Source organism: Rhinoraja longicauda, chromosome 12 (assembly GCF_053455715.1).
Source record: "Rhinoraja longicauda isolate Sanriku21f chromosome 12, sRhiLon1.1, whole genome shotgun sequence".
In the NCBI taxonomy this organism is placed as follows: Eukaryota; Metazoa; Chordata; class Chondrichthyes; order Rajiformes; family Arhynchobatidae; genus Rhinoraja; species Rhinoraja longicauda.
The window spans coordinates 44719935-44744667 of record NC_135964.1 but is presented as its reverse complement, the minus strand read 5'-3'; the positions used below and the strand labels follow the sequence as shown (position 1 = coordinate 44744667).

The following is a 24733-nucleotide window of genomic DNA, read 5'->3' as shown; positions in this document are numbered from 1 at the left end:
GAAAGGCGGCCAATAATAAGCAGCAAACTCCAGCTTTATCACCGGAAGGTGTGCCCCATTGTGAGCTGTGGAGAGATGAGGGGAGAAGTAGTTCCCTACATTTCTCTGACATGTGCATTATTTTTATAATTAATAAACAAAATTATTGAAGAGAATATTAAGTGCAACAATCCTTCATCGTGAGAGACACGCTGGGTGTTTGGGGACTATATGAACACGAGGCAATGCATATGTTGGCCACAACCATGGTTAAGTATGGTTATCTCTGAAGAAGGGCGTGCAGTGTAGGTTTACTAGGTTAATTCCCGGAATGGCGGGACTGTCATATGTTGGAAGACTGGAGCGACTAGGTTTGTATACACTGGAATTTAGAAGGATGAGAGGGGATCTTATCGAAACGTATAAGATTATTAAGGGGTTGGACATGTTAGAGGCAGGAAACATGTTCCCAATGTTGGGGGAGTCCAGAACCAGGGGCCACAGTTTAAGAATAAGGGGTAGGCCATTTAGAACTGAGATGAGGAAAAACTGTTTTAGTCAGAGAGTTGTGAATCTGTGGAATTCTCTGCCTCTGCAAGGAGAGGGTTAAAGTCATTTTTTTCCGGGGGAATCACTCACGTTGTGACCCCGTGTAGTCTTTTGATCATTGGAGCCGGCAAATTTCTGGTTACCATAGAAACCCGACTGCAGCTCCAAGGCAAAATGCGGCAGTGAAATGGAAGTCGAGTGAAGGGAGAAGTAAACTTACTTCCAACACCGCAGTCCTCTATGGAGTTAGACTGCAGGCAAGTGAAGCAAGTGGCAGCTGGTGGAGTTAGTTTTGAGTGGAGGTCTACAATGCTTTCTCAGTGTCGTAGAGTCATGGAGTCATACAGCACAGAAACAGGCCCTTCAGCCCAACTTGTCCATGCCGACCCCATTCACACTAGTCCCACCTGCCCGCGTTTAGCCTGCATCCGGCAAAACCTTTCCTGTCCAAGTGTAGGAAAGAACTGCAGATGCTGGCTTAAATCGAAGATGGGCACAAAATGCTGGAGTAACTCAGCGGGCCAAGCAGCATCTCTGGAGAGAAGGAGAGGGCGATGTTTCGGGCCGAGACCCTTCTTCAGTCTGGTGCTGCCTGTCCTGCTGAGTTACTCCAGCATTTTGTGACTACCTTTCCTATCCATGTAGCTTTCCGAATGTCTTTTAAATGCCTTTTTGCATCTGCACCGACCAACGCTCCCCCCTAGTGTAAGAAAATAACTGCAGATGCTGGTACAAATCGAAGGTATTTATTCACAAAATGCTGGAGTAACTCAGCAGGTCAGGCAGCATCTCAGGAGAGAAGGCATGGGTGACGTTTCGGGTCGACTGATGTCGGGGGGGGCGGGACAAAGGAAGGATATAGGTGGAGACAGGAAGATAGTGGGAGATCTGGGAAGGGGGAAGGGGAAGAGAGGGACAGAGGAACTATCTAAAGTTGGAGAAGTCGATGAATCACCCGTGCACTAGTTCCATGTTATCCCATTTTCCCATCCTACACACGAAGGGCAAACTTTACGGAAGCCGATTACCCGGCAAACCTGCACGTCTTTGGGATATGGGAGGAGACCGGAGCACTCGGGGAAAACCTGTGCGGTCCCAGAGAGACCACAAGCTCCAGCCAGACAGCACCCGTAGTCGGGATCGAACCCGGGTCTCTAGTACTGCGAGGCAGTAATTCTACTGCTGTTCCACCGTGCATTGGTGCAGTGCTTTTTCAGTGCACATGGAAAGATCCCACTGTCGTTCCTGTCCTTTGCTTATAGCATTGACTGCCGCTGAGATATGCACTCATGAGTAGTAGCTGCCCTCTGAAGAAGGGCCCTGACCCGAAACATCACCTACCCAGGTTCTCCAAGGATGCTGCCTGACCCGCTGAGTTACTCCAGCCTTTCGTGTCTTTCCTTGGCAAACCAGCATCTCCAGTTCCTCGTTTCTACATTAGCTTCCCTCTGATGTGCTACACGTGACTGCCCCTTCCTTACAGCACAGTGGTGCGGCTGGTAGAGCTGCTACCTCACAGCGCCAGAGACACGGGTTCCATCCTGACCTCAGGTGCTGGCTGCGTGGAGCTTTCATGTTCTCCCTGTGACTGCATGGGGTCCCTCCGGGAGCTCCGTTTCCCCCCACATCGCAAAGACGTGCGGGTTTGTAGGTTAATTGACCTCTTTAAATTGCCCCTGGTGTGCAGAGAGTGGATGCAAAGGTGGGTTGACGTGAAACTAGTGCAAACTGGTCGGCGTGGACTCGATGGGCCGAAGGACCTGTTTCTGTGGTGTATCGATAAACAAAACTAATCTTATCTCTGTCACTGGTGGCAAATATGAATCAACGGCTGGATGTGTTCCAACCTCCCGCACCTCCATTTTGGTCAATGGAACGAGGGATGTGAGACAAAATCAGGAAATGCTGGAAACCCTCACCAGGTCAGGCCTCACCCGCGGAAAGTGAAGCAGATAGTGTTTAGGTCTGAGACCCTCTGTGAGTTCAGTTTCTCTCTCCACAGATACTGCCTGACCCCTGAGTGCTTCCAGCATTTGCAGCATCTGTAGTTTTACTGATTTTCAGTGAAGACTCGAGGATGCGAGTTTAGAAGAATGAGGGGGGGGGGGACCTCATTGAAACATACAGAATAGTGAAAGGCTTGGATAGAGTGGATGTGATGTTTCCACCAGTGGGAGAGTCTAGAACCAGAGGTCATAGCCTCAGAATTAAAGGACGTTCTTTTAGGAAGGAGATGAGGAGAAATTTCTTTAGTCAGAGGGTGGCGAATCTGTGGAATTCTTTGCCACTGAAGGCTGTGGAGGCCAAGTCAGTGGACATTTTTAAGGCAGAGATAGATAGATTCTTGATTAGTGCAGGTGTCAGAGGTTATGGGGAAAGACAGGAAAATGGGGTTAGGAGGGCGAGATAGAACGGCCATGATTGAATGGCGGAGTAGACATGATGGGCCGAATGGCCTAATTCTACTCCTATCCCTTATGACCTTATGATGCGTACACCCTGTGTGTTCAGTGACAAGCAAGTTTCTCCCCCACTGATGGACTGTAACAGGTTATTTGATAGTGGGGGGTTGATGAATGACATCCATATCTACTAATGAGAATGAGGAGTGCACAGGTTAGGAACAACAGCTTTTATATCATCCCTTCATTTACCAACATTATCCCAACGAACCGATCATGAGTATTATAACATTGTGAGATGATAACATCACAGGTGGCTCCAAACCACAAAACACTTGGCAGTGTGAGTAATGATAGGGAGAGGGTAGGGGCCGGCAAAGAGAGAGAAAGGCAGTGAGCAAGGGGGAAGGGGAGAGATGGGGAAAGGAGAGAGAGCGAAGAGTGAGAAAGAGGGATGGAAGAGGTGAGAGTGAGGGAGAATGGAGGTGAGAAAGGGTGAGAGGGGAATGAGAGAGAGAGAGAGAGAGAGAGAGAGAGAGAGAGAGAGAGAGAGAGAGAGAGAGAGAGAGAGAGAGAGAGAGAGAGAGAGAGAGAGAGAGAGAGAGAGAGAGAGAGAGAGAGAGAGAGAGAAGAGAGAGAGAGAGAGAGAGAGAGAGAGAGAGAGAGAGAGAGAGAGAGAGAGAGAGAGAGAGAGAGAGAGAGAGAGGTGAGAGGAGAGGTGAGGGAGGGGGAGAGTGCAGGTGAGAGAGCGGGAGAGGAGAGGAGAGGGAGAGGGGTGAGAGAGAAGGAAAAATGAGGAGAAGAGAGGTGAGAAAAAAAGAGAGCGGTGGAGAGGGTCATGGGATAGAGAGAGAAAGTGAGAGAGCGATGGATAGATGGATGGAAAGGGAGGGAGGGAGGAAGGATGAGAGGGAGGAAAGGCGGAAGGAAAGAAGGAAGGAAGGAAGAGAGGGTGGGAGGGTGGGAGGGAGGGATGAAGATTGAAGGGAGGGAGGTACGGAGGGATGGTGGAAGGAATGGCAAGAGGGGTCCCAGTGGTTTTGAAAACTGTTGAAAATAGGAAGCACACAAATCCCCCCAAAAAGCATGTCCTTTAATGCTGTGCTTGTTTTCCCCGCCATCCTGACACAAGTGCCGTACCTTTCCCGTGTGTTTTCGCCTCGATGATCTCGCTGATGCGGCCGGGCCCCACCCCGTTCTGCGCGGTCAGGGTGAACTTGTACCACGTGCCGCACTTGAGGTTCTCCAGACGGTAGGAGCGCTCGCTGGGGCTGATGGGGAAGCTTCCCCACTGCTCACTGTTGTCCTCCGAGTACTGCAGGATGTAACCTGAGGAAGACAACATCAGGGGGTCAGGGGGCCTCAGGGGTCACGGGGAGAGGGCAGGAGAATGGGGTTGAGAGGCAGACGCCCCACTGCTCACTGTGTAAAAAGCTGGCCCTGCACATCGGCGGGCACGGTGGCGCAGCGGTAGAGTTGCTATCTGTATGGCGTTTGTACGTTGTGACTGTGTGGGTTTTCTCCGGGTGCTCCGGCTTCCTCACACATTCCAAAGACGCGCAGGTTTGTAGGTCAATTGGCTTCTGTAAACTTGTCCTGCCTTACAACGAATGCATCGCAGGAGACCCGGGTTCGATCCCGACCACGGGCGCTGCTGTACGGAGTTCTCCCCGTGACCTGCGCAGGGTTTTTTCTGAGGTCTTCGGTTTCCTCCCACACTCCAAAGAAGTACAGGCATGTAGTATGTAGAATGTGGTAAATGTAAAAATTGTCCCCAGTGGGTTCTAGGATAGTGTTAATGTGTGCGGGGATCGCTGGTCGGCGCGGACCCGGTGGGCCAAAGGGCCTGTATCTCTAAACTAATCTCCCTTAAACTTTGCCCCTCTCACCTGAAAGCTATGCCTTCTGGTCTTTGATATTCCCCATCTGGGGTCAACCCTAGCTACACCTTCCACACCTACATGTATCAGGTCTCCCCTCAGCCTCCAATGCTCCAGAGGGATGCTTCTCTATAAGGTTTAAAAGACATTCGTAACACATACATGGATAGCAAAGGTTTAGAGCAATATGGGCCAAATGCAGGCAGGTGGGATTGGTGTAGATGGGGCATTTTCATCGGCATGAGAAAGTTGGGCCGAAGGGACTGTTTCCGTGCTGTACGACCCTATGATTCTCTATGACTCTACATTTGTCCAACCTTTCCTTACAGTTAGTGCCTTCTAATCCAGGCAGCATTCTAATATAACTTGTCAGCTTCTCCCCATACCCCCCTGACTCCGCTATCGTTAAGAGCTCTATCTAGCTCTCTCCTGAAAGCATCCAGAGAATTGGCCTCCACTGCCTTCTGAGGCAGAGAATTTCACAGATTTACAACTCTCTGACTGAAAAAGTTTTTTCTCGTCTCCGTTCTACCTACCCCTTATTCTTAAACTGTGGCCCCTGGTTCTGGACTCCCCCATTCCGTTAGCCCTAAGAGCGATATCTAACTCTCTCTTGAATGCATCCAGTAAATTGGCCTCCACTGTCTTCTGTGGGCTTTCTCCGGGTGCTCCGGTTTTCTCCCACCCTCCAAAGACGTACAGGTTTGCAGGTTAGTTGGCTTCTGTAAATTGTAAAATGTCCCCAGTGTGTGTAGGACAGTGCTAGTGTACGGGATGATCGCTGGTGGGCGCGGTCTCGGTGTGGCGAAGAGCCTCTCTCCACGCTGTGTCTCCAAAGTCTAAAGGCTTCCTACCTCGAATGGAGCTCCCGCCATTGTCGCCCGGTATCCAGGACAGCGTGATGGAATTCGAGGTTGTCTTGGAGACCGTTAAACGAGGTTGGTCTGGTGGAACTGTTGGAAGGGAAGTGTGGGCACAGGGTTAAAATAAGCATGGAAAGAACACATCTTTTTCGACATCATCAGCAAATGCATGGGAATTATTCCCCCTTCAATAGACAATAGGTGCAGGAGTAGGCCATTCGGCCCTTCGAGCCAGCACCACCATTCAATGTGATCATGGCTGATCATTCTCAATCAGTACCCCGTTCCTGCCTTCTCCCCATACCCCCTGACTCCGCTATCCTTAAGAGCTCTATCGAGCTCTCTCTTGAATGCATTCAGAGACTTGGCCTCCACTGCCTTCTGAGGCAGAGCATTCCACAGATGTACAACTCTCTGACTGAAAAAGTTTTTCCTCATCTCCATTCTAAATGGCCTACCCCTTATTCTTAAACTGTGGCCCCTGGTTCTGGACTCCCCCAACATTGGGAACATGTCTCCTGCCTCCAACGTGTCCTACCCCTTAATAATCTTATATGTTTCGATAAGATCCCCCTCTCATCCTTCTAAATTCCAGTGTATACAAGCCTGCAGGCAAGGTCTAATACGTTTCTTCCTATGATATTAAAATACTATTACCTTCAGTTAATGATACACAGCGTGAGAGGTCTCCATAATTAATCTTCTATCCAGATACACTTGCACTGTGTTTCTGTATGTGGTTTATCTAATTCTCAAGCATTAGCCAAGGGGAAACAATGCACCATTTGTAAACATATAACATATAACATATAACAACTACAGCATGGAAACAGGCCTGTCCGGCCCTACCAGTCCACGCCGACCATTCTCCCTGACCTAGTCTCATCTACCTGCACTCAGACCATAACCCTCTAATCCCCTCCTATCCATATACCTATCCAATTTACTCTTAAATAATAAAATCGAGCCAGCCTCCACCACTTCCACCGGAAGCCCATTCCATACAGCCACCACCCTCTGAGTAAAGATGTTCCCCCTCATGTAAGTTGATCTCATCTGATCCCCTTATTACTTTGCATCCATGTGCCTGTCCGTGTCCGTGTATCCTACACTGTAGTCCCTTTGTGGCCTTCGGCAGATACTGAGCATCAGCAGAGCCCCACGGAGCTATAACGTAGGTCACAGTAATCCAGCTCACCATTAATGAAACACAAATGGTGAATTTGGGCGGCACGGTGGTGCAACGGTAGAGCTGCTGCCTTACAGCGCAAAAAGACCCGGGTTCGATCCTGACTACGGGTGCTGTCTGTACAGAGTTTGTACGTTCTCCCCGTGACCCTGCGTGGGTTTTCTCTGGGATCTCCGGTTTCCTCCCACACTCCAAAGACGTACAGGTTTGCAGGTTAACTGGCTTCTGTAAATTGTAACATTGTCCCTAGCGTGTGGTGGATAGAGTAGGTGTGCGGGGATCGCTGGTCGGCGCGGACACAGGCCCTTCGGCCCACCGAGTCTGTAAACGAAACAAAACTGAAACTAAACTAACCACAAGTTCAAGTTCGCCCGTTACAGGAGTAGAATTAGGCCATTCGGCCCATCGAGTCTACACCGCCATTCAATCATGGCTGATCTCTGCCTCCGAATCCCATTTTCTTGCCTTCTCCCCATAACCCTTGACACCCGTTCTAATCGAGAATTTGTCTATCTCTTGCTTTAAAAATATCCACTGACTTGGCCTCCACAGCCCTCCACAGACCTGTGACAATGAGACCCACAGATTAACTACCCTCTGACTAAAGAAGTTCCTAACGCAAACAAGCAAAGGCTGAACCTTGTTGCCTCGATTCCATGTGCCTGTCTGTATCTCCTGCGCTGTAGTCCCCTTGTGGCCTTCAGCAGTTAATTAGCATCAGCACAGTCCCATTCAGCTGCAACATTGGTCACGGTTGGCGAAACACAAATAACCGAGGCCTGCAGGACAAAATGGCCTCCAGCACAGGTTTCTAAATGCTCACGTTACGCAGGAGTGGAAAGTGGACGGAAGGAGAAGGTAGAAGGGATGTCTCATCCAGTGGGATGTGCTCACCTTGCACCTGAAGATTGAGCAGGATCTCGTCTGATCCCCAGCTATTAGTTGACCTGCAGCTGTAGTATCCCGAGTCCTCTGCTTTCACCGTGCGAATCACAAAGCTCCCATTGTTGAAGATGTTTCTGCGACCATCGGTTAGGACAGGGACTGGCGTTCCATTGCTAGACCAGAGAACACAGAGGCAAAGAGTCAAAAACATACAAAGCATGAGATCAACGTTGGCTCTGATCACCAAATTGCCTGATATTGCGCAGTTTAAAGCCGACAGGTGTCGATTGTCGGTGCCGCCACACGCAAGTTGGAGGAACACCGCCTCATGCTTACAACCCAGCGGTATGAATATTGATCTCTCTAACTTCAAGTAACCCTTGGATCCCCTCTCTCTCCATCCCTCCCCCACACTAGTCGTTGTACTAGTTTCACTGTCGTCCTGGTGAGTCTCATTGTCTGTAACTCGTTTTCACCTAGCCCACAGCTAACAATGGCCAGTTTCCTTTAACATCGTCACTTTTTGGCATATCTTTCATTCATTTCTTCTATATCTCCCTATATCGCAGTCTATAGCTCTCACTTCCATTTCCCCTGGCTCTCAGTCTAAAGAAGGGTCTCAACCCAAAACGTCACCTATTCCTTTTCTCCAGAGATGCCGTCTGACCCGCTGAGTTACTCCAGCTTTACGTGTCTTTCTTCAGACGATAGTTACCATGGGTATAACCCTGGCCCCATCCCCGAACTCTACCTCCGCTACATCGACGACTGCATTGGTGCTACCTCATGAACCCATGCAGAACTCACTGACTTCATACACTTCACTTCCAATTTCCATCCTGCCCTTAAATATACTTGGACTACCTCCGACATCTCCCTCCCGTTTCTGGACCTCACCATCTCCATCACAGGTGACAGACTAGTGACTGACATCTACTATAAACCCACTGACTCGCACCGCTATCTGGACTACACTTCTTCCCACTCTGTCTCCTGCAAAAAGTATATCCCCTACTCCCAATTCCTCCGTCTACGCCGCATCTGCGCCCGGGATGAGGTGTTTCACACTAGGGCATCAGAGATGTCCTCATTCTTCAGGAAACGGGGCTTCCCCTCTTCCATTATAGATGAGGCTCTTGCTAGGGTCTCTTCTACATCCCGCAGCTCCGCTCTTGCTCCCCCTCCCCCCACTCGTAACAAGGACAGAATCCCCCTCGTTCTCACCTTCCACCCCATCAGCCAGCGTATCCAACAAATCATCCTCCAACATTTCCGTCACCTACAACGGGACCCCACTACTGGCCACATCTTCCCTTCCCTTCCCCTTTCTGCGTTCCACAGAGACCATTCCCTCCGTAACTCCCTGGTCCACTCGTCCACCCCATCCCCGGGCACTTTCCCCTGCAACCGCAGGAGATGCAACACCTGTCCCTTTACCTCCCCCCTCAACTCCATCCAAGGACCCAAACAGTCTTTCCAGGTGAGACAGAGGTTCACCTGCACCTCCTCCAACCTCATCTATTGCATCCGCTGCTCTAGATATCAACTTCTTTACATCGGTGAAATCAAACGCAGGCTCGGCAATCGTTTCACTCAACACCTTCGCTCAGTCCTCCTTAACCAACCTGATCTCCCGGTGGCTGAGCACTTCAACTCCCCCTCCCACTCCCAGTCTGACCTTTCTGTCATGGGCCTCCTCCAGTGCCATAGTGAGGCCCACCGGAAATTGGAGGAACAGCACCTCATATTTTGCTTGGGCAGCTTACAGCCCAGCGGTATGAACATTGACTTCTCCAACTTTAGATAGTTCCTCTGTCCCTCTCTTCCCCTCCCCCTTCCCAGACCTCCCTCTATCTTCCTGTCTCCACCTATATCCTTCCTTTGTCCCGCCCCCCTGACATCAGTCTGAAGAAGGGTCTCGACCCGAAACGTCACCCATTCCTTCTCTCCTGAGATGCTGCCTGACCCGCTGAGTTACTCCAGCATTTTGTGAATAAATACTTTCGATTTGTACCAGCATCTGCAGTTATTTTCTTACACGGGTATAACCCTGTGTCAGAGAATACATCCAAGACATATAGGGAGGTGTATCAAATGTCACTGGTATGAAATGAGGGTTCACTGTTCTAAGCACCGAATATTCCTTTCAAACACATGGACACAGCACGGTGGCACAGTGGTAGAGTTGCTCCCTTCCAGTGCCAGAGACCCGGGTTCGATCCTGACTACGAGTGCTCTCTATACGGAGTTTGCACGTTCTCCCAGTGGCCTGCGTGGGGTTTCCCCAGGTGCTCCTGTTTCCTCCCACACTACAAAGACGTGCAGGTTTGCAAATTAATTGACTCTGGTAATCGTGGTAAAATGTCCTTGGTGTGTGTCGGATAGAGCTGGCGTTTTGTGCCTATCTGCCTCATTTACCTGTTCTTCATCCATTTGACTGCTGGCATTGGGTCTCCGACCACTTTGCAGGGCAGCACGATATCTCTCATCCAGGGCGTGGTCACGGTGCCGCTGAATGTTAGGATCCGGGCTGGGGCTGATGACAATCACAGTGGCAAGAGGTTAAAACTGCACCGAGCCTCTCATCCAGCTAAAGAATGAACGAGGATGGTACGGGGCTGCGTGATAAAACAGCAAGAGCAACATGAACGGGACTCAAGGTATGTGTGGGAAGGAAGCGCAGATGATGGTTCACAACATATTGGAGTAACTCTGCGGGTCAGGCAGCATCTGTGGAGCAAAGGAATCGGTGACGTTTCGGGTCGAGAAGAAAGGTCTGAAAATGGGGCTCAACCCGAAAAGTCACCTACTCTTTTTCTCCTCAGATGCTGCCCGACCCACTGAGTTACTCTGGCATTTTAGTTTAGTTTAGCTTAGAGATACAGCGTGGAATCTGTTCCTTCGGCCCACCGAGTCTGCACTGACCAGCGATCCCTGCACACTTACACTATCCTATACACACTCTAGGGACAATTTACATTCATACCAAGCCATTTAACCTACAAAACCTAAAAACGGGACTGTATCCTAAACAATGGAAGCAGTATTGAGAAGCCTGAATACAGAGGGGGAAGAAGCTGTTTCTGAGTCTGGTGGTCTACACGAGGTGCTGTGACAATGCAACTGGTGGTGATAGGATTCTGGGTTGTCCACGGAGTATACTTTGAGTTCCAAAGTTAGGGTTGCTGCCTTACAGTGCCTGAGACCCAGGTTCGATCCTGCCTACGGGTGCTGTCTGTACAGAGTTTGTTCGTTCTCCCTGTGACCATGTGGGTTTTCTCCGGGTGCTCCGGTTTCCTCCAACGTTCCAAAGACGCACAGGTTTTAGGTTAATTGGCTTTTGTAATTGTCCCAAGTGTGTAGGATTGTGCTAGTGTACGGGGTGATTGCTGGTTGGTACAGACTTGGTTGGCTGAAGGGCCTGTTTCCCTGCTGTATTTCTATACATACACACATACATACATACATACATACATACACACACACACATACATACATACATACACACATACATACACACACATACATACACACACACATACATATATACACACATACATATATGCATACACACATACATACACACGTACATACATACATACATATATACATACACACAAACATACATACATACATACACCTGAAATGTCACCCATTCCTTCTCTCCAGAGATGCTGCCTGTCCCGCTGAGTTACTCCAGCATTTTGTGACTATCTTTGGTTTAAACCAGCATCTGCAGTTCCTTTCTACACATACTGTACATACATACATACATACATATATACGCGCATACAGTGTGGACCAAAAGTTCCTGTTTCCACATAGTATCTCTAAAAACAAATCTATCATTCATCAGGGAACCTCAGTTGGTGCAAAATAAAGTCTAAAAAACAATAAACAGGGGGCAGGTAGCCTTGTCAAAAGAGGAACATGTTTATGAGTTTGGGTGTGAGGTGACGGTGCCTCGGGTTTAACGACGGCAGATTCTGCTCCAGGGCCTTACCTTTGGCGAGTGGCTCCACAGTGATGATCTCGCTGGAATTCCCCCTCCCAGCTGCTGTGATCGCAACCACCCAGATGCTGTACAGGTGGTTCTGGCTCAGGTTAGGGATCCGGTAATAGAAGACGTCTGGGGAGGCCTCAAATTCACTGATCACCTGCGGAGAAAAATAAAGGACTTGCACGGTGCTGCGGTGAAACCCAAGAACCCCCCCCCCCCCTCCCCGATAAGGTTTTGATTTATAACTTCATAAGCCGGAGGAGCTGAATGAAGCTATTCGGCCCGTCGAGTCGACTCCATCGAGCCATTCAATCATGGCTGGTCTATCTGTCCCTCTCAACCCCATTCTCCCGCCTTCTCCCCATAACCCCTGACACCCATACGAATCAAGAATCCGTCAATCTCCGCCAATGATTTGGCCTCCTCAGCCGTCTGTGGAGGTCATTGTTCCCATAGCTGACTTCCGTGGCCACCTGGTGGGTTGAATCTACCCCCCTGTGGCGGGGGCTCGGGAACCCCGGCCCGGACCGAGCCGGCAGATCAGTTCCCATAGCCGACTTCCGAGGCCGACTTCATGGGCCGGTTTCTTGGCTTCCTGGTGGCCTGGGCGGACTGTTCCGGTGCCGTTGGACTCCCCTCGGAGGCCATGACCTCTGTTGGTCCGGCAAAACCGGATCATCCGGAGAGGCTCTGGAACCAAGCATGCCGGGAAATCGGCGGTGGTGGACCTGCACTTTCACGTTAAGTGTGGAGAACACCAGTCTCTGTGACAAGCAGGCACTATTGGCAATGTGGGGAGATGGATCATGCTGAATCCCTCTCCTTGTCCAGTGGAGCTTCGATCAGTAAAATCGCGAAAGCCTTTCTTGTTCTACTTAGAGTCACAGAGTCCCACAGCAATGAAACAGGCCCTACAACCAAAGATAATAGAGCAGAGCAAGATAGACCACTCGACCCATAAAACCGTAGTATGTCATGGCGCCATTTTAGTAGGCAGAAACTTGCAGAAACATTTAAAAAGAAAAAAATACCAAAAATCTGTGAATCGATAGATTCTGCATTTTAATGGTATCATCACGTATACTGTTCCCCCAAAACACTGATTACACTACGCGAGGCATAGCGAACGGCAGGTTTTGCTTACTAAAATGGCGGACGTCACGCTCCTTTGCGTACTACACTTCAGTATAGGCGATTTTGACGGAGTGGTTCATCTTGCTCCTCTAGTATCTTTGCCTACAACCCATTCGTCCATGGTGCCCAAGATGCCCCATCCAAGGTAGGGGCTTGGACGCACGGTGGTGCAGCGATAGAGTTGCTGCCCAACAGCGTTTTCAGCGCCAGAGACCGGGGTTCGATCCCGACTACGGGTGCTTGTCTGTAGGGAGTTTGTACGTTCTCCCCGTGACCGCGTGGGTTTTCTCCGAGATCTTCGGTTTCCACCCACACTCCAAAGACATACAGGATTGTAGGTTATTTGGCTTCCTATAAATGTGATTTGTCCCGAGGGCGGGTAGGATAGTGTAAATGTGCGGGGATAGCTGGTTGGTGCAGAGTCGGGCCGAAGGGCCTGTTTCCGCGCTGTATCTCTAAACTAAACTATATCTGCCCGTGCTTGGCCCATATCCCTCTGTGCCTTTTCTATCCGCGTACCTACGGAAATCATACTGGGCCCCTTTGGGACCATGGAATCTACTGGTTTATTCAAGTTTTCCGAGTGGGATGGACCCGAATGATCTTTGTCGGAACACGGTTGGATTTCTTGATGAAACTTGCGGCGTCTTATCGAAACGTATAAGATTATTAAGGGGTTGGACACGTTAGAGGCAGGAAACATGTTCCCAATGTTGGGGGAGTCCAGAACAAGGGGCCACAGTTTAAGAATAAGGGGTAGGCCATTTAGAACTGAGATGAGGAAGAACTTTTTCAGTCAGAGAGTGGTGAAGGTGTGGAATTCTCTGCCTCAGAAGGCAGAGGAGGCCAATTCTCTGAATGCATTCAAGAGAGGGCTGGATAGAGCTCTTAAGGATAGCGGAGTCAGGGGGTATGGGGAGAAGGCAGGAACGGGGTACTGATTGAGAATGATCAGCCATGATCACATTGAATAGCGGTGCTGGCTCGAAGGGCCGAATGGCCTCCTCCTGCACCTATTGTCTATTGACTATTGTCTGAGGTATTTTCACTCAGGCTAAATGAAGGGGTCATGAACATTTGGCACATTTCGGTACGAAGTAACTCATAATGCTCCAGGAACACTGGAAAAAAAATTGTCAGCTACGTCTCGGAGAGAGAGCAGAGAGTTAATAAAATGGTAAATAATTAATCGGGATGGTCACTGATTTACAGTACATTGGTGGGCTGCTGCACAAAGCTGGGGCCTCCCCACTCCAGCTATATTGATCAAGTTGGCTGGGTAAACACCCTGGGGCTTTGCAGTGACATGAAGAACATATTAAGCAATTATAGTACAGCAATATTTGCAGTTACCTAGTGTCTGTATGCAGTTAAATGCTCTAAGGGGCTTTGTGTAAGTGTTTTTAAAAAACCCCAAATATCTGTGAATTGATAGATGAGATATATTCTGCATTTTAATGGTATCATCACGCATACTGTTCCCCCAAAACACTGATTACACTACGCGAGGCATAGCGAACGGCAGGTTTTGCTTACTAAAATGGCGGACGTCACGCTCCTTTGCGTACTACACTTCAGTATAGGCGATTTCGATGGAGTGGTTCAACTTGCTCCTCTAGTATCTTTGCCTACAACCCATTCGTCCATGGTGCCCAAGATGCCCCATCCAAGGTAGTCAAGTCAAGTCAAGTCAAGTCAAATTTATTTGTCACATACACATACTCGATGTGCAGTGAAATGAAAGTGGCAATGCCTGCGGGTTGTGCACAAAAAGAATGACAGTTACAGCATATAAATAAAGTTAATAAGTTACTATTAGTGTCGACTTTAGTCTCTGGGGTTATAAAAGTTGACAGTCCTGATGGCCTGTGGGAAGAAGCTCCGTCTCATCCTCTCCGTTTTCACAGCGTGACAGCGGAGGCGTTTGCCTGATCGTAGCATCTGGAACAGTCCGTTACTGGGGTGGTAGGGGTCCCTCATGATCTTGCTTGCTCTGGATCTGCACCTCCTGATGTATAGGTCCTGCAGGGGGACGAGTGTAGTTCCCATGGTGCGTTCTGCCGAACGCACTACTCTCTGCAGGGCCATCCTGTCCTGGGCAGAGCTGTTCCCAAACCAGACTGTAATGTTGCCGGACAGGATGCTCTCTACAGCCCCAGAGTAGAAGCAATGAAGGATCCTCAGCGACACTCTGAATTTCCTCAGTTGTCTAAGGTGGTAAAGGCGCTGCTTAGCCTTACCCACCAGTGCGGCAATGTGCGTTGCCCACGTCAGATCCTCTGCGATGCGGACTCCCAAGTATTTGAAACTGCTCACCCTATCCACAATAGACCCATTTATCTCCAGTGGCGTGTACGTCCTTGGATGTTTAGCCCTTCTGAAGTCCACAATCAGCTCCTTTGTTTTAGTGACATTCAAGAGGAGGCTATTGTCCTGACACCAGAGTGCCAGATCAGCCACCTCCTCCCGGTAGGCCTTCTCATCGTTGTTGGAGATCCGGCCCACCACCACAGTGTCATCAGCAAACTTGATGATGGAGTTTGAGCTGAACCTGGCCCCACAGTCATGTGTGTACAGGGAGTACAGTAGGGGGCTAAGGACGCAGCCCTGGGGGGATCCTATGTTCAGGGTGAGGGAGCTAGGTGTGTGTTCCCCCATCCTGACCACTTGGGGCCCGGCGGTGAGAAAGTCCAAGACCCAGGCACACAGACGGGTGCTAAGCCCCAGTTCCAGCAGCTTCTCAACCAGTCTGCTGGGGACTATTGTGTTGAATGCTGAACTAAAGTCAATGAACAGCATCCTCACATAGCCCCCCTGGCTGTCCAGATGAGAGAGAGCGGTGTGTAGAACCTGGGAGACCGCATCATCCGTGGACCTGTTCGGACGGTATGCGAACTGTAGTGGGTCCATGTTGCGAGGAAGGAGGGCGCAGATGTGCTTCTTGACTAGCCTCTCAAAGCATTTCATGACAACCGAGGTGAGGGCCACCGGTCGGTAGTCATTTAAACACGCTGGAGAGGCATTCTTTGGCACCGGTACAATGATGGATCTTTTGAAGCATGCAGGGACCACGGACTTTGCCAAGGAGAGGTTGAATATTGTGGTGAGCACTGGAGCAAGCTGAGTAGCACAAGACTTTAGTACTCGCCCAGATATACCATCTGGGCCTCCAGCTTTCCTCATGTTCACACGCGTCAGAGCCCACCTCACCTCATGCTCGGACACCGAGAATGTGTGCACATCCCCGGCGGTGGATCCCCCTCCAGCCTCGCTAGCCAGCGCCCCTTCGGTGCTGTTTTTAGACGGCGAGCTGGTGGTGTTACCCGTCTCAAACCGTGCGTAAAAAGAGTTCAGGTCATCAGCTAAGGAGGAGCCGGCACTTCCGGTTGAGGGGGTGCTGGACCTGTAGCTAGTTATAGTCCGTAGCCCCTGCCAAAGGCGCCTGGTGTCCTGCTGCTCCATCTGTGACTCCATCTTGTCCCGGTACCTCTTTTTTGCGTCCTTCACTGCCCTTCGCAGTCGGTAGGACTCTCCCTTGTAGTCGTCCATGTTGCCGGATGCCAGGCCGGAGTTGTAAGCAGCGGTGCGAGCATTCAAGGCCACGCGAATAGACCTGTCCACCCAGGGTTTTTGGTTAGGGAAGATACTGACCCTTACCGTGGGGATGATGGTATCGGCTATTGTGGCAATGAAGTCCGTAACCGCTTCCGCAAACTCATTTACGTCTCTGGAACTTGCTTGGAACATGTTCCAATCGACTTCGCTCAGTGCATCCTGCAGCATGGCCTCTGAATGGTCAGCCCACCACTTTACGTCCCTCGTCACTGTCGCTTCCCGTACTATCCGTTGTTTGTACTCCGGCAGCAGGAAAATGGCAGCGTGGTCAGATTTCCCAAAAGGAGGGGCTTGGATGCACGGTGGTGCAGCGATAGAGTTGCTGCCCTACAGCGTTTTCAGCGCCAGAGACCGTGGTTCGATCCCGACTACGGGTGCTTGTCTGTAGGGAGTTTGTACGTCCTCCCCGTGACCGCGTGGGTTTTCTCCGAGATCTTCGGTTTCCACCCACACTCCAAAGACATACAGGATTGTAGGTTATTTGGCTTCCTATAAATGTGATTTGTCCCGAGGGCGTGTAGGATAGTGTAAATGTGCGGGGATAGCTGGTTGGTGCAGAGTCGGGCCGAAGGGCCTGTTTCCGCGCTGTATCTCTAAACTAAACTATATCTGCCCGTGCTTGGCCCATATCCCTCTGTGCCTTTTCTATCTGCGTACCTACGGAAATCATACTGGGCCCCTTTGGGACCATGGAATCTACTGGTTTATCCAAGTTTTCCGAGTGGGATGGACCCGAATGATCTTTGTCGGAACACGGTTGGATTTCTTGATGAAACTTGCGACGTCTTATCGAAATGTATAAGATTATTAAGGGGTTGGACACGTTAGAGGCAGGAAACATGTTCCCAATGTTGGGGGAGTCCAGAACAAGGGGCCACAGTTTAAGAATAAGGGGTAGGCCATTTAGAACTGAGATGAGGAAAAACTTTTTCAGTCAGAGAGTTGTGAATCTGTGGAATTCTCTGCCTCAGAAGGCAGTGGAGGCCAATTCTCTGAATGCATTCAAGAGAGGGCTCGATAGAGCTCTTAAGGATAGTGGAGTCAGGGGGTATGGGGAGAAGGCAGGAGCGGGGTACTGATTGAGAATGATCAGCCATGATCACATTGAATGGCGGTGCTGGCTCGAAGGGCCAAATGGCCTCCTACTGCACCTATTGTCTATTGTCTGAGGTATTTTCACTCAGGCTAAATGAAGTGGTCATGAACATTTGGCACATTTCGGTACGAAGTAACTCATAATGCTCCAGGAATGATTTGTCAGCTACGTCTCGGAGGGAGAGCAGAGAGTTAATAAAATGGTAAATAATTAATCGGGATGGTCACTGATTTACAGTACATTGGTGGGCTGCTGCACAAAGCTGGGGCCTCCCCACTCCAGCTATATTTATTAAGTTGGCTGGGTAAACACCCTGGGGCTTTGCATTGACATGAAGAACATATTAAGCAATTATAGTACAGCAATATTTGCAGTTACCTAGTGTCTGTATGCAGTTAAATGCTCTAAGGGGCTTTGTGTAAGCGTTTAAAGAAAACTAGAGCAAGTGGACCCATTGGGCCCAGACCTCTCCTGCATTGGTGCAGCACCCTCTCCTCCCCCCCCCCCTCTCCCTCCTTCCCCCCTCTCTCCCCTTCCCTCTCCTCCCTCCCTCCCTCCCTCCTTCCCCCCACCCCTCCCCCTCCCCTCCTCTCCCTCCCCCCCACTCCATCCCCCTCAACCCCCCTTATCCTCCGTCCTCCCCCTCCCTCCCTCCCTCCACCCCCCTCCCTCCCTCGGAGATAGGTTTAAACTTTTAAAATGTGAATAACTTTTAAAATATAACACCGATTTCAATGCAACTTCTTCCATTAGCACCAAAGGGACGACGGTGAGTAAGGTGGGCCTAAAATTGTCGCGCTATCGTGTACTGTTTTAGCTGTAGTTCAGGAACAAACAAATAAACAAACGAGAGTTTTAGTATATAGATATCTATGTACAAGGTATCCAAGGAGTGATGAGGAGAGGTCAAAGTGGGAGGTTTCGAAGGGTTCTTAAATAGAGGTGCCAACGATGTCACTCCCAAATAAGGGACAAGGTGACGTCACCGCCCCGCGTCCCGCGTGACCCCACCCAGCCAGTGGCCACGTGCTCCTGCTCCACCAATGGCGCCTGGCGGCCACCCGGACTTGGCGACGGATTGCTACGCAAACTCCGTTAGGCAGCGCCCGGGCCTCTGGACCTACAGTGTCCGGACCTACACTGTCCGGACCTATGGGTAGACAGCGTCCGGGCCTACAGCGCCCCCTGGGACAAGAGTAGGACAAGGATGGTCCCATACGGGACAAACCAATTTAGCCCAAAATACGGGATGGCCTGGCTAATACGGGACAGTTGGCAACCCTATTCTTAAAGGAAGAGAAAGTTGGGAAGGTAGACGCAAAATGCCAGAGTAACTCAGCGGCACAGGCAGCATCTCTGGAAAGAAGGAATGGGTGATGTTTCGGGTTGAGACCCTTGTTGGGTCTCGACCTGAAATGTCACCCATTCCTTCTCTCTAGAGATGCTGCCCGTCGCGCTGAGTTACTCCAGCATTTTGTATCTATCTTCGTTTTAAACCAGCACCTGCAGTTCTTTCCTACACAGAAAGATGGGGAGGTTGAGAGCAGGCATTTGCGTTACTGAACCAGGCTTGTAATATAAAAGTGAGGTTCTCAACCAGGTTCGATAGATTACTGGGTGACATGCCGAATTCTTCGGTTGAGTTTTTAGTTTTAGAGGTACAGCGCGGAAACAGGCCCCTCGGACCACCGAGTCCGCACCGACCAGCGATCCCCGCACATTGACACACTATCCTACCTTCGGGACATTGTGTACATTTATACCAAGCCAATGAACCTACAAAATCTGTACGTCTTTGGAGTGTGGGGGGAAACCGAAGATCTCGAAGAAAATCACGGGGAGAATAGGGGCGGCACGGTAGCGCAGCGGTAGAGTTGCTGCTTTACAGCGAATGCAACGCCGGAGACTCAGGTTCGATCCTGACTACGGGTGCTGCACTGTAAGGAGTTTGTACGTTCTCCCCGTGACCTGCGTGGGTTTTCTCCGAGATCTTCGGTTTCCTCCCACACTCCAAAGACGTACAGGTTTGTAGGTTAATTGGCTGGGTAAATGTAAAAATTGTCCCTGGTGGGTGTAGGATAGTGTTAATAGTGTTAGTGTGCGGGGATCGCTGGGCGGCGCGGACTTGGTGGGCCGAAAAGGCCTGTTTCCACGCAGTATATATATGATATGATATATGATATGATATATGATATGATATGATATGAACGTATAAACTCCGTACGGACAAGCAGCCATAGCCAGGATCGAACCAGGGGTCTCTGACGATGTCAGCGCTGTAAAGCAGCAACTCTACCGCCGTGCCACCGTAATCTCCTCAATCGTCCAAGAGAAGAAGGGGGCATTAATGAGCTTTCTTTTTTTGAATGCATCAATGTACCGGCCGAATAGTCTGTTTGTGTGATGTAGCTTGAGGAATAAATATTGGCTGGGATAAAGGGGAGCACATTCCAGCTCTCCATCGCAGCTGTGCTGATTGTTCACATTCGCATCAATGGATATCAGTTCAGTATTTTTTTCCTTCGAAAATGAATCCTTTGCACATTCTTTGAAAATGGCACCGCAACATGGTGCCTCTTGCATCGGGGCTCAGAAGCCTGTTTCTGTGCACATGCTGGTCGAGGACGTGCTTACGTTTGGGAATACCGTACTGGACTGTGTGTAAGGAAATGATTCCACTGTGCATTTGCTCATATGACAATAAAAGCACTGTGGAACCATTTAATATCTCATCAAAAATACACCATGTGCAGCCATCCCACAAATTGGATGGCATTTTGTGCTCAGAAGCTCGGATCCAAGACTTAAAAGACGGGCGGCACATTGGCACAGCAGTAGAGTTGCTGCCTTACAGCACAGACAAAGACCCGGTTTCCACCCTGACTACGGGGTGCTGTCTGTACGGAGTCTGTACGTTCTCCCCGTGACTACATCGTTTTTCCCTGGGTGCTCTGGTTTCCTCCCACACTCCAAAGATGTACAGGCTTGTAGGTTAATTGGCTTTGGTAAAAATGGTTAATTATTCCCTAGTGTGTAGGATAGTGTTCGGGTATGGGGGATCGCTGGGTGGTGTGGACTCGGTGGGCCAATGGGCCTGTTTCCACGCTGTATCTCTAAATGGAATGGAATGGAATGGAAGGAATGGGTCACGTTTCGTGTCAAGACCCTTCTTCAGGCTTCAGGCCTGTCTGAAGAAGGGTCTCGGCCCGAATCGTCACCAAATTGCATACCTTTACCCAAGGTATGCAATTTGGTGACGATTCGGGCCGAGACCCTTCTTCAGACAGGCCTGAAGCCTGAAGAAGGGTCTTGACACGAAACGTGACCCATTCCTTCTCTCCAGAGATGCTGCCTGTCCCACTGAATTACTCCAGCTTTTTGTGTCTATCTTCGGGTTTAAACCAGCACCTACAGTTCCTGCCGACACATAAAGATGGAATCGTCCATGAAACCTAGTGTTGGTCAGATAGTAACTAAAGCAGGCTACAATGCTGAGGACTACACCATCCCCAGGTTCCAGTTTGATCTGCTATGAACCTTTTCACACAGAGAGTTCTGAATTTGTGGAATTCTCTGCCTCAGAAGGCAGTGGAGGCCGATTCACTGGATGCATTCTAGTTAGTTAGAGCTCTTGGGGCTAGCGGAATCAAGGGGAACGGGGTACTGATTGGATGATCAGCCATGATAATATTGAATGGCGGTGCTGGCTCGAAGGGCCGAATGGCCTACTCCTGCACCTATTATCTATGTACCTATGTATCTATGAGGTGCAAGGATAGGCGCGATATCTATATACTAAAGCTCTCATTTGTTTGTTTGTTTGTTCCTGAACTACAGCCAAAAGCGATACACGATAGTGCGACAATTTTAGGCCCACCGTCGTCCCTTTGGTGCTAATGGAAGAAGTTTCATTGAAATCGGTGTTATATTTTTAAAGTTATTCACATTTTAAAGTTTAAATCTATCTCCGAGAGAGGGAGGGTGGAGGGAGGGGGGTGGAGGGGGGAGGGAGGGAGGGGGAGGAGGGAGGATAAGGGGGGGTTGAGGGGGATGGAGTGGGGGGGGGCGGGGAAGGGGGGGAGGGGAAGGGGGAGAGGGAGGGGAGGAGAGGGTGCTGCACCAATGCAGGAGAGGTTCGGGCCCAACGAGTCCACTTGGTCTAGTATGTAATGAAGGGCAGTCTGGCATTCACAAGTTGGGAGTTTCAGAAAACACTGCAGAAATTTCCCCTGCAGTCTTTGAAGATTGCTGGGATGTGGAATGTGCTGTTATTTTTCTTTCTGCATTGTAACCTCTGGGGGAATCTGCCTCCTCGGGCTATTTATGCTCCCTCCTTTGATGTCATTCCTGCTCTCATGCTGAGACGGAGTAGTGCGAAGAATGCAAAGACGGAGCGCTTTTTTAACTCGCAACACCGTATTGCACTGTAGATTTTTTTTGCCTTTGTTGTCTGCTCGGATTTTACATTGTAAAATGAAGCAGAACAACTGGAATATTTTTAATATGTTGAAGGAAGAATAATCAAGGGGATATTTAGATGGGTTCCAGCACCATCTGCTGTCCAAACAGAAAATTGCAGGCAACGATATTGTTGTTTTTTCCTATGTTTGGTCAGGTCTCAGGATCAAGAGACAAGGGTGTTTAATTGCTTTATATGGAACAATTAAATCCTTACTTACTGTAGCCTGACAGGCATGCAGACACAATTACACACCGATAAAGATAATTCAATAAATTCAATTGTAAAAATTCTATAAATTAATATCAGTGACACCAGACGTGTGGGCTTGTAGGCTAATTGGCCTCTGCATATTGCCCCTCTTGTGTGTGGGAGTGGGTGCGAAAGCGTGATAATACAGAACCAGAGTGAGCGGGTGACTGATGGCCGGTGTGGATCGGTGGGCCGAAGGGCCTGTTTCTCTGCTGCATCTTTCAGTCAATTAGTCGTACAAAACGAGCGCAAAAAAAAGACAGAGTCCGCAGTGTGGCTAAAGACACAGTCCAGGGTCATTGGTAAAAACTTGTGTTGTAGAGTGTTCAAAAACCTGAGTTGAGGGTAGTGGTGAGGGTGGTGGTGAGGGTGGTGTTGAGGGTTGTGTTGAGGGTTGTGTTGAGGGTGGTGTTGAGGGTGGTGGTGTGGGTGGTGAGGGTGGTGTTGAGGGTGGTGGTGTGGGTGGTGAGGGTGGTGTTGAGGGTTGTGTTGAGGGTGGTGTTGAGGGTTGTGTTGAGGGTGGTGTTGAGGGTGGTGGTGTGGGTGGTGTTGTGGGTGGTGTTGTGGGTGGTGTTGTGGGTGTTGAGGGTAGTGTTGAGGGTAGTGTTAAGGGTGGTGTTGAGGGTAGTGTTAAGGGTGGTGTTGAGGGTAGTGTTAAGGGTGGTGTTGAGGGTAGTGTTAAGGGTGGTGTTGAGGGTGCTGGTGAGGGTGGTGTTGAAGGTTGTGTTGAGAGTAGTGTTGAGAGTAGTGTTGAGGGTGGTGGTGAGAGTGGTGGTGAGTGTGGTGTTGAGGGTGGTGGTGAGTGTGGTGTTGAGGGTAGTGTTGAGGGTAGTGTTGAGGGTAGTGTTGAGGGTGGTGGTGAGTGTGGTGTTGAGGGTTGTGGTGAGGGTTGTGGTGAGGGTAGTGTTGAGAGTGGTGGTGAGGGTTGTGGTGAGGGTGGTGTTGAAGGTAGTGTTGAGAGTAGTGTTGAGGGTAGTGTTGAGGGTGGTGGTGAGGGTTGTGGTGAGGGTAGTGTTGAGAGTAGTGTTGAGGGTGGTGGTGAGTGTGGTGTTGAGGGTTGTGGTGAGGGTAGTGTTGAGGGTAGTGTTGAGAGTGGTGGTGAGGGTTGTGGTGAGGGTGGTGTTGAGAGTAGTGTTGAGGGTGGTGGTGAGTGTGGTGTTGAGGGTTGTGGTGAGGGTAGTGTTGAGGGTAGTGTTGAGGGTAGTGTTGAGGGTAGTGTTGAGAGTAGTGTTGAGGGTGGTGGTGAGTGTGGTGTTGAGGGTGGTGAGGGTAGTAACCCGCGTGGGTTTTCTCTGAGATCTTCGGGTTTCTTCCCACCCTCCAAAGACGTACAGGTTTGTCGGTTAATTAGCTTGGTAAATGTAAAAATTGTCCCTAGTGGGTGTAGGATGGTGTTAATATGCGGGGATCGCTGGTCGGCACGGACCCGGTGGGCCGAAGGGCCTGTTTCCGCACTGTATCTCTAAACTAAACTAAAAGCACACAGAATCTATTACCCAGAGTAGGGGAATCGAGAACCAGAGTAGATAGGTTTAAGATGAGGGGAGAAAGATTTAATCGGAACCTGATGGGTAAAATATGGGCCAAACGCAGGCAAGTGGGACTAGTGTGAATGGGGAATGTTGGTCGGCGTAGGCAAGTTGGGCCGAGGGGCCTGTTTCCATGCTGTATGAGCCCATGACTCTACTGAATAGCATGTTTCCTTTGAGTTTAGAGATACAGCACGGAAACAGGTCCTTCGGCCCACCGAGTCCACACTGACAGGCGATCCCCGCACATTAACACCATCTTACACACACTGGGGACAATTTACACTTATTCCAAGCCAATTAACCTACAAACCTGGTATTTATTCACAAAATGCTGGAGTAACTCAGCAGGTCAGGCAGCATCTCAGGAGAGAAGGAATGGGCGACGTTTCGGGTCGAGACCCTTCTTCAAACTGAACTGCGACGTTTCGGGTCGAGACCCTTCTTCAGACTTTGGAGTGTGGGAGGAAACTGAAGATCTCGGAGAAAACCCACGCGGCCAGAGGGAGAACGTGCAAACTCCCTACAGACAGCACCCGTAGTCGGGATCGATCCCGGGTCTCCGACGCTGCAAGTGCTGTCGGGCAGCAACTCTACTGCTGGGTATAGGATGGTCAGTGATCTGTTTGGATGGGATCCAGCACCCTCTGCTGTCCAAATAGTATAAAGCAGGCATTGTTGTATAGTAAGACAGACTCACTGTTTACCACTGCTCATCATTTATTCTGAATGGGGAGTGTTCGAGAATTGGCAAATATCTCTGCACAAAATCTAACAGCATAGCGTTGTGGGACTAATGTGCACCAAGTGGTTTCAGTGACTGTGTACAAAGGGTAAAAAGGATTACAGGCGCTCCATCTGTGAAATTGTGCATTGGTGACGATCAGACCATGGCGAATCA

The 24733-nt window shown here is 49.9% G+C and overlaps 1 protein-coding gene across 1 annotated transcript in view; it reads right to left on the bottom strand.

Moving 5' to 3' along the window:
- LOC144598975 (cell adhesion molecule DSCAM) overlaps nt 1-24733 on the bottom strand; it is a 565733-nt gene that overhangs the window by 61798 nt on the left and 479202 nt on the right. Inside the window, exons 21-25 of the mRNA XM_078409651.1 lie at nt 11751-11904; nt 10166-10283; nt 7757-7920; nt 5665-5763; nt 4071-4259 (exon numbers count right to left, since the gene is read on the bottom strand). Coding sequence (XP_078265777.1) covers nt 4071-4259; nt 5665-5763; nt 7757-7920; nt 10166-10283; nt 11751-11904 — 724 coding nt within the window. The remainder of the gene's footprint in view (nt 1-4070; nt 4260-5664; nt 5764-7756; nt 7921-10165; nt 10284-11750; nt 11905-24733) is intronic.